Here is a 10,000-nt window from a genome sequence, read left to right as displayed (position 1 = left end):
AAAGCAAGAACTGATTGGCCACCTCCAGGGGAACGATGGTGAACCCCGGTGATACCAGAAGGACGGCGAAGAGGAGTCACACACACTCGCACGCACAGACACACACACACACACACACACACACACACACGACTACGCTGGGACGCAACCACACATCCGGCCCGCCGCCGCCTTCCACCCGTCTAAAGCCGAGGCTTCTCTGTTGATATGGCTTACACGACCCTGGGGGGCACGACCCTGGGGGGCACGACCCTGGGGGGCACGACCCTGAGGGCACGACCCTGGGGGGCACGACCCTGGGGGCACGACCCTGGGGACACGACCCTGGGGGGCACGACCCTGAGGGCACGACCCTGAGGGCACGACCCTGGGGGGCACGACCCTGGGGGGCACGACCCTGGGGGGCACGACCCTGAGGGCACGACCCTGAGGGCACGACCCTGGGGGGCACGACCTGGGGGCACGACCCTGAGGGCACGACCCTGAGGGCACGACCCTGGGGGCACGACCCTGAGGGCACGACCCTGAGGGCACGACCCTGGTTTCAACTGCTGTTTGAGAACTGAGACATGAGGAACCAAACGGCACCAAAGTGTCCGGAGACAGAGAGAAGGAAGAGACACCGACGACCCGTACGACCACGCGAGGAGAGCCACGCCCCTCAAATCTGGGGGAGGAGCTAAACGCTGAGACTTCTGGGTGAGAAATGACGTCACCGTGACCCCCGCGGCGCCACGGGGAACTCTCCGGTTCTGACTTCAGACTGAGGCAGAAGCACCGAACTCGACCACATTCCTGAGAATACGAGTACCACCCGGACACATGGAGCCTTTACTAAGTCAGTTATTGTGCGACACACGGGGCCACACACACGACACACACGGGGCCACACACAGGGCGACACACTCACGACACACTCATGACACACTCACGACACACACACACACACACACACTCACGACACACTCACGACACACACACACACACACACTCACCACACACACACACACACACACACACACAGGATTGTATTGCCATAAACAGCCTCTCATTAAACCACACCACAGGTTACAGGAGTCCAACAACAGTGATTTACTGTACACGACCACATCAAGTGCTTAAGTTCTGGGGGTTGAGGATATACTGTTACGTATAAGGTCTCTGACGCTTCAAAAATAAAATCCCTAATATATACACATGGGTAACTTTAGTACGGGTAATATCTGGTTGGAAAATATATATATATGTGTACGTCTCTGAGGAGAGGAAGAAGACAGCTGCTGTTCTTGGCACTTGGAGCCACCAAAGCCGCCCCCCCTCCAGAGAGCTCCTGATGCTGCGGCTGAAGTGGAACTGGATGGTTTTAGCCAAACATAATGTGTCGTTACAAAATGAAAAAGGTCCTTTTTTTGTCTCTGAGACTCACACACACACAAAAACACCCAAACCCAACCGATTTCAAGAGGTTGAAACGGAAATTTAAAGCCTCATTTTGGAGTTTCTTTTTAAGAAAACGGGGAAAGACCTGAAAACTCTTGAATAAAGTAAAAATCCATTTTTTAAAAGCCACTAATAAAAGCTTACAGTTATTCGTTCCATGCAATCATATAAAATACTACATTTGTTTCCTGTTAGGCTATGTTGGATATTTACAGGTTTGTTGGGGGTTTAAAATCATACAGTAAATTTATACAGTCGATTCCCGTTGACACACCTTTCCAAAACAGTCCGTCGTTACCATGGTTACTGGGTGGGTATCCAGGCAGACTACAGCTCCCACACACCTCTTCCTTTGGTGAGCAGAAGCACACTAATGAATCCATCCTGTTGCCATGAGGACAGTCCTCAGGGAGGTCCGTGCACGCTCCCACACTTCCATCTTCCTGGAGGAGGAACAGCGTGTAACGATCCTCGGGGAGATCTTTAGCCAGCAGCCACGGCGAGGACCTTCCCGGCGGTGCCGCCTCACTGCGGCTGGCTGCTGATGCTGTCGGTCCTGTGAGACGAAGGCGCTTTTTGCTGTTTCTGGGGCTGAGGTTTGAGCTGCTGCTGGTGCCGCTGGTGGTGAGGCTGCGGCGGCGGCGGCGGCGGCGGCGGCGGTTGGTGCGTTGCCTGGGCAAAGGCGCCCTGTTGTTGGAGTGGAAAAGCAGTCTGGAGAATCAGCTGGGTGGACTGGTTACCGTGGAGAAGCCGAGTTCCCTGACAGACAAGGGAGGACATGTAATAAAGGCTTGTGTAATAAAGGCGCGTCCTCTGGTCGGCCTCACCACCATACCTGGAGAAACTGCCCCTGCTGCCCCTGCTGCCCCGGCTGGCCACTCTGAGCCACCACAGCCGTCTGGGTCTGGCCGTCAGGTTGACCCGGAGGAGGTTGGGCTGCTTGCAGAGTCAGAGTCTGGGTCTGTCCACCCTGCTGAACCCAGGCGGGAGTCAGAGGACAGCAGAGGCACAGGTCAGACACAAGACACAAGATACAAGATACAAGACACAAGACACAAGATACAAGATACAAGATACAAGACACAAGATACAAGACACAAGACACAAGACACAAGATACAAGACACCAGACACAAGACACAAGATACAAGACACAAGATACAAGACACAAGGCACAAGGAACGAGGCTTTCTGCCTTATTTTAAGGAATTAACCTAAAGACAAATTTAAAACTGCAACAATATCTTGTTTTGTCAAGCACGCGTCCAGATTTAAACCTGTCTAACCCTAACCCTAACTGCTCAATGAGGCAAACATGATCAATTCCTGATCTTCTTTCCATTTTTTTGGAACAATTAAATACCAACGTCACAATTAAATTATTTTCAAAATAAAAACATTATGATGATCAGATTTTTATAAAAAAAGATGGAAAACTGGTGACATTTTCTTTCAACAATGACCTAGTTAAGGTTAATTAAGTTTACTATTGTGGATTTGGTTGAAGTGAACCACCTTGCCACCTTGTGGCCACGAGGTGGCAGCAGAGAGCTGCAGCTCTGGGAAACAGTGTCACCTAAAAAGCTGATATTTTTGGATGTGCACTATAATTAAACCTAAACAAGCGACCGTGACCAACAACGTGTCGGGTTAGATGGAGGCAACTACAACTATTAACGCTTTCTCTGCTGAAACGTCTCATTGGTGACATTCTTGTCTCCTCTGGAGGAGAAACCTCAAGTTTGGCTGTAGCCGGTGCAGCGACACTCCAGGTAATTCCAATTTATCACCTCAGTTGGATCCAGGCGCAATGAAACAAAGTTAAGAGGACGAATCAAAGATATAAAAAGCTGTTTAGCTAAGACAGCGCAACTCGGCCACATTCTGTGTTTCACTCAGAACTCTAAAGAGCTTTAATCTGAAACTGAAGCACATTGTTTTAACACAAAATGGATTCAACCAAAATCTAACTGAAACCAATTTTTACAATGGCGTGTTAATCAAGCGTCAGTACCAGCGACTTAAATAAATACATTATTACAGAATTTCACATCTTCGTTATTTCCACACTAACAGCCACAGGAGGGCGCTCTAGGCGCGTGCACTGACGACCACCAAGGGCGCTCTAGGCGTGTGTACCTGATGACCACCAGAGGGCGCTCTAGGCGCGTGCACTGACGACCACCAGAGGGCGCTCTAGGCGTGTGTACCTGAGGACCACCAGAGGGCGCTCTAGGTGTGTGTACCTGAGGACCACCAGAGGGCGCTCTAGGTGTGTGCACTTACAACCATTAGAGGGCGCTCTAGGTGTGTGTACCTGAGGACCACCAGAGGGCGCTCTAGGCGTGTGTACCTGAGGACCACCAGAGGGCGCTCTAGGTTGTGTACCTGAGGACCACCAGAGGGCGCTCTAGGCGTGTGCACTGACGACCACCAGAGGGCGCTCTAGGCGTGTTACCTGAGGACCACCAGAGGGCGATCTAGGTGTGTGCACTTACAACCACCAGAGCGCTCTAGCAGTGTGTGTACCTGATGACCACCAGAGGGCGATCTAGGCGCGTGCACTGACGACCACCAGGGGCGCTCTAGGTGTGTGTACCTGAGGACCACCAGAGGGCGCTCTAGGCGTGTGCACTGACGACCACCAGAGGGCGCTCTAGGCGTGTGTACCTGAGGACCACCAGAGGGCGATCTAGGTGTGTGCACTTACAACCACCAGAGGGCGCTCTAGCAGTGTGTGTACCTGATGACCACCAGAGGGCGATCTAGGCGCGTGCACTGACGACCACCAGAGGGCGCTCTAGGTGTGTGTACCTGAGGACCACCAGAGGGCGCTCTAGGCGTGTGTACCTGATGACCACCAGAGGGCGCTCTAGGTGTGTGTACCTGATGACCACTAGAGGGCGCTCTAGGCGTGTGTACCTGAGGACCACCAGAGGGCGCTCTAGGCGTGTGCACTTACAACCACCAGAGGGCGCTCTAGGTGTGTGTACCTGAGGACCACCAGAGGGCGCTCTAGGTGTGTGCACTTACACACCACCAGGGCGCTCTAGCAGTGTGTGTACCTGATGACCACCAGAGGGCGATCTAGGCGCGTGCACTGACGACCACCAGAGGGCGCTCTAGGCTGTGTACCTGATGACCACCAGAGGGCGCTCTAGGCGTGTGCACTTACAACCACCAGAGGGCGCTCTAGGTGTGTGTACCTGAGGACCACCAGAGGGCGCTCTAGGCGTGTGTACCTGATGACCACCAGAGGGCGCTCTAGGTGTGTGTACCTGATGACCACTAGAGGGCGCTCTAGGCGTGTGTACCTGAGGACCACCAGAGGGCGCTCTAGGTGTGTGCACTTACAACCATTAGAGGGCGCTCTAGGCGTGTGTACTGATGACCACCAGAGGGTGCGCTAGGCGCGTGCACTGACGACCACCAGAGGGCGCTCTAGGCGTGTGTACCTGATGACCACTAGAGGGCACTCTAGGCGTGTGTACCTGATGACCACCAGAGGGCGCTCTAGGCGTGTGTACCTGATGACCACCAGAGGGCGCTCTAGGCGTGTGCATGACGACCACCAGAGGGCGCTCTAGGCGTGTGCACTGACGACCACCAGAGGGCGCTCTAGGCGTGTGTACCTGAGGACCACCAGAGGGCGCTCTAGGCGTGTGTACCTGAGGACCACCAGAGGGCGCTCTAGGCGTGTGTACTGAGGAACGAGTTCCTTTAGTGACGCAGAAGAAGAAGCGCTGCTTCGTCTATGGAGTTAGACTTGATTGTTTGGTAAACTTGCTCGGATGTTCTTTATGCTATAGTTATCTGAATAACTGTTAATATGTTACGTTAACAAAGCAGACACGTACTCAGTTCGTTGTGGGTCATGTAGCTGAATTTGTTACGTTAGCATACCGTAACCCTATTGCTAATCTATGCTAATGGCCTTTCAAGATGAAATGTATGTTCTTGGTCTCGGATTTTATCAAATAAATTTTCCCCCAAAATGCGGCTTATATATCTATTTTTCTTCTTTACTATGCATAATTTGGCTCATGCGACTCTGGAGCGACATATAGTCCAGAAAATATGGTATTAAAACAACACTAGCAGCAAACAGAACTCTGTACGGACCTGTTGACCACTAAAGGGGTTGTAGGCAGTGACCACTTGCCCCATGAACATGGATGTAGGCACCATGACGGCTCCACAGGCCATGGGAGCTGTCACAAGCTTGGTCACTAGCTGCTGACCTGCTGGAAACCTGGAGACAGTGGAAATAAACAGCCAGGAAGGAATAAACAAGTTAAAAACTCAACCTCAGTGAAAAATGTGCTACTTCTGGGCACACTCACCGGATCTGCCGGTCCTGTGTGAACGTGGCCACGGCGGTGCCTTGTTGTGCATTGTTCTGTGGCAGAGTGGTGCTGATCTGCAGCACGTTGGGCTGTCCTGGCTGAGAAATCATCATAGTGTTGTAGAGGGGAGCCGAGACAGAAGCCTGCGTCTGTGGCTGAGCCTGCTGTGGCGGCTGCGTCTGACGCTGCGGCTGCAGAAGGAAACGTTGGAAGATGATTAGCTGTTCAGGGAAAAGAGTTGGCAGGTTGAAACTCTGGGCAAAAGGATGCTTGTGCTCACCTGTGGGAGCTGCACGTTTGTCGCACCACTTTGCTGTTGTAGCAACATCTGCCAGGACGGAAACATTCCGTATCAGGACGTGTTTGCAGTTTAAATGTCTCCATATTTAAGGAGCAGATATATAACATATATATATAACATATATATATATATAACATATTTAGGTACTGTAATCGCAGCTTGTGGAACAGAATCACACCTGAATCACAGGTGATTTAACGTCTGTGCTGTATGAAAATGCAGACTCGTTGGAGCCATTGCGGTACATTTCCCACCACACCTGGATTCCTTGTCCCTGGACTCGCTGCAGCTGCTCTTGAATGTGCCTCAACTCTTCCTGCTGCCTCTGGATGTTGGCCTGGATCATCCTGGTCCTCTGCTCCAGTTGCTCCTTTAGATGTTGCATTGCATTTACCTGTGCTGAGAACTCCATTACTGGCTGAGGGGGGAGAGGAAGCAAGAGTAGGTCAGCAGTACTGGTCACAATGGGAGTCGGTTCAATGGGTTTGGCCACAAATGTGAAAATAAACATGGTCAATATTTAGATGTTATGTCTACATTTATTTGTTTAAAGCCCTCAAAATCAGGCTGACCAACCTGAAACCATCCAAGCTGCTTACATTGCACAGGCCACTCATGTAGGGGATGTAGTGCTCTGTACATGTGAAGGTCACAGCAGCGGGACAGGCTGCAGTGTGACCACAACACTCTGCACAGCACCCACAAACTTTCTCTGCTCACCTTGTGGACTGTCACTTATCCTTCATTTACCCTCCACTAAATCAGTATCGAGAAGATTCAGCTGGAGCCGTTGTCTGTGGATCACTACTGTGGAATCAGAGTGTGTGCACAGACAGACGCCAGACATTCTCACCTGTACATTTGGCTGAAGCTGCTGCTGCTGCTGCTGCTGTTGTTGTTGTTGTTGTTGTTGCTGCTGTTGTTGTTGTTGTTGCTGCTGTTGCTGCTGCTGTTGTTGCTGCTGCTGTTGTTGCTGCTGCTGCTGTTGTTGCTGCTGCTGCTGCTGTTGTTGCTGCTGCTGCTGCTGCTGCTGCTGCTGCTGCTGCTGCTGCTGCGTCATCATACCCGGAGTCACACTCTGGTTTGTAGTCTGAGAGCTCATAGACTAGAGAAAACAATTAAAGTGAAGTAAAACAGCTGAACTGCACTGAGTTTTTACATTGTGATGGATACAAATGGAAACTGTATAAAGAACCAGAGCCCCTGAATCTGGGGAGTTTTAGGCAAGCACATGTCACCTGGCTGCTGATGGAGGAGCGGCGCTGGGGCGTCATCTCCATGGTGGAGGCCAGCGACTGTCGAGGAGGTGTGGCTGTGTCCATATGTAGCTTGGAAGCTGTTGCTAGGGACAGACCACCATGGACGTGTCACGCATGTGAGCTTGTGTCACAGTTAGCATCATTCAGACAGTGCTGTGTGTGTGTGTGTGTGTGTGTGTGTGTGAGAGTGTGTGTGTGTGTGTGTGTGTGGTGTGTGTGTGTGTGTGTGTGTGTGTTGTGTGTGTGTGTGTGTGTTGTGTGTGTGTGTGTGTGTGTGAGAGTGTGTGTGTGTGTGTGTGTGTGTGTGTGTGTGTGTGTGTGTGTGTGTGTGTGTGTGTGTGTGTGTGTGTGTGTGTGAGTGAGTGAGTGAGTGCTCCCTTACAAGTGCAAGTGTTGTCAGAGACATGGGAAGAGGATTTACGGGAACTCCTTGAGGAAGTGGAGGGCGTCCGGCTGTGGTCAAATCTCTCCAGAGCCTCTTTGAGGCTAGATGTATTTAGCTGGGACTCTGAACCAGAGTCCTGGCTCTGTGGACCCAGAGGACAGAAGCATTTGACTTGGTCAGGGAACTACCTTGGTCAGGGAGTGTGCGTATTAGTCAACTAGACGGAATATAAAAGGGCAATAAAGAGAGTTCCTGTTCTAAAATGGCTTTTCATAGTCATCTGCTTTATTTACACTAAATATTATCAAGTTGAACTTGACCTTTGAACTCAAACCCCACATGTTGGTTCAAGAAAAGCGCAGGCTCAGATTTAAGAGGGCGTGTTGTGTTTCAATACAAGATGTGAAATGTGTTAATGTCCCGTTAACCAACCAAGACAAGACTGATTTATGTGTTTATGTCTGCAACATATAGATATTTCAACATATTTTAGGCTTATGCTTTCTAACACTGATATTAATGATGCTAAATCAACTGGATGTTATGAAAAGCAACAATTTCACAGGATAAATTTACCATCTTGAGCGTATTACACACTGAAGGGATGGTCACAGGTAATAACAGGCTGTTATAAACCATGATTTAGGGTTAGGGTTGTGTACAACGAACTGGGATCCTTTTCATGACTTGCTTCCCTGATTGAGGTTAATGAGTGATCATGGCTGTAAGATAAGAGCTATAAAAGAGTATAAGATCCAGAATAGGTTCATATCCAATTACAATTAACAGCCTACACAACAAAAACAACCAGCATAATGAGTTTTATTAACAGCACTGATTTTAAGCTGGGTACTCACTTTATCTGCAGAAATGTCTGGGTTGGCCTCCTCGATGCCCAACTCCCTGCGCTGTTCTGCCCTCACTTCTGCATAGCTGCATTAAAAACAAGCTGTTTAGTTTCATTGAACCATGCACCACCATCAGGCTGCTCTGCGCTGTACTGTGCTGCAGTACCTGACCACCGTGTGTGTACAGACGATAAACTCGGGTCGCGAGTTCCACTGGTGGTAGGTTATGTAGTAGTGCGTTTGAAGCCAGATCCACTGTTGACCTTTGGTCAAGAAGCGGTAGTAACAAGACTTCCCTTTTCCATACTGCATCACTGACAGGAGAGCGTGACACCAGAGCAGAGATGGTTAGAAGCACGAGCAAGGTGCCTAAAAAGAGCAGTGTTGAGTACTTACAGTGTTCGTGACACTTTGCCAGTGTCTCTAGGTCGTCCACATGGTAATAGTCATACCCTGATGTTCCCAGGACCTCGAAAGGTAAGTAGCCTATGATTGGTGGAGCTCTGGAATGTTAGCAAACAACCAGGAAGTGTAAGTGTGAAAATACACATTCCCACTGAAATATTCCACTATAATTCATTATTAATCCCTTTAAAATAACAGAGAAAACAATGATGACTGGTTGAAGTGAGGCTTTCAGCAGCCTGTCCAGGCCCTGGCAGGGGTGGGGGGTGGGGGGGGGGGTGGGCGGGGGTGATCAGGGGTGGGCGGGGATGGGCGGGGGGGGGAGCTTACCGGTGGTCGAGGAAAAGAAACTTCCACTCCAGGCTGTGTCTGGAGGTGAATTCTTCATTAGGTTCCTCTACTGTGCACATTTCCTACAAGTTAACACAATAAACAGGAAATAAGAGAACCTGCCGCATATGAAATACCAACAAATCAACATTTTCACACTGTTCTGTTTGCTTGTGTGTGCAGACGTCATGATACCTTAATAAACTGAGGCTTGGCGAGCCGCACCGTGGCGACGAAGCACACTTGGTCATCAAACGCAGGTTGTAGAGAGCGCTGCAACACCCCTGCTAAACCATTCCTCGTTATGTTTGGAACTAAACGACAGAGTGGAATTATGAATATTGTTCCGTTAACCATGGCCCATCCTCGTCACATGACGCGGCGCTGCTGAACGCTTGCGGTGTAATTTGAGTGCCGTACCATTATTGAGTGACTTGAAGTTGCCAATGAATCGAACATATTCATAGACAGGTGATTCTTTGGGGTCGATGGCCCCGCGCAGCATATGGCAGCAGAACTCCATGTGGTTCTTAGCTGGAGACAAGAAAAAGAAACATCGTTCCAGCAGTGGCTCCTCACTGGTCAGAAGGCTAACGTGATCATTTCCAGACCAACCGATAAATGTAAAGCACAGAATGATACGTGGAACAGATAACGACGATTCGCCTAAAGAGGCAATATTACAGC

General features: G+C 50.2%; 1 protein-coding gene and 1 long non-coding RNA gene across 3 annotated transcripts in view; both read right to left on the bottom strand.

Annotated features, from left to right (window-relative positions):
• Positions 1–1,068: 1,068 nt before the first annotated feature.
• clockb (clock circadian regulator b) overlaps positions 1,069–10,000 on the bottom strand; it is a 14,033-nt gene continuing 5,101 nt past the window's right edge. Inside the window, exons 9-23 of one of the 2 annotated variants that reach the window (XM_057035214.1) lie at positions 9,734–9,847; positions 9,509–9,627; positions 9,314–9,396; positions 8,975–9,081; positions 8,745–8,892; positions 8,588–8,663; positions 7,728–7,872; positions 7,325–7,428; positions 6,940–7,191; positions 6,346–6,504; positions 6,066–6,113; positions 5,783–5,976; positions 5,562–5,691; positions 2,276–2,413; positions 1,069–2,199 (exon numbers count right to left, since the gene is read on the bottom strand). In XM_057035214.1, the coding sequence (XP_056891194.1) occupies positions 1,966–2,199; positions 2,276–2,413; positions 5,562–5,691; positions 5,783–5,976; positions 6,066–6,113; positions 6,346–6,504; positions 6,940–7,191; positions 7,325–7,428; positions 7,728–7,872; positions 8,588–8,663; positions 8,745–8,892; positions 8,975–9,081; positions 9,314–9,396; positions 9,509–9,627; positions 9,734–9,847 (2,051 nt within the window). In that variant the 3' untranslated portion in view covers positions 1,069–1,965. The remainder of the gene's footprint in view (positions 2,200–2,275; positions 2,414–5,561; positions 5,692–5,782; positions 5,977–6,065; positions 6,114–6,345; positions 6,505–6,939; positions 7,192–7,324; positions 7,429–7,727; positions 7,873–8,587; positions 8,664–8,744; positions 8,893–8,974; positions 9,082–9,313; positions 9,397–9,508; positions 9,628–9,733; positions 9,848–10,000) is intronic. The other variant, XM_057035215.1, reaches the window with a different exon arrangement.
• Positions 2,912–5,555, bottom strand: LOC130527086 (uncharacterized). The gene is made up of 2 exons (XR_008950932.1): positions 5,144–5,555; positions 2,912–3,649 (listed from the first exon to the last, which is right to left on the bottom strand). It is a non-coding gene; the product is annotated as an uncharacterized LOC130527086 (long non-coding RNA).

This window comes from Takifugu flavidus, chromosome 6, assembly GCF_003711565.1.
Source record: "Takifugu flavidus isolate HTHZ2018 chromosome 6, ASM371156v2, whole genome shotgun sequence".
NCBI classification, from domain to species: Eukaryota; Metazoa; Chordata; class Actinopteri; order Tetraodontiformes; family Tetraodontidae; genus Takifugu; species Takifugu flavidus.
This window is presented reverse-complemented; position numbering and strand designations above follow the sequence as displayed.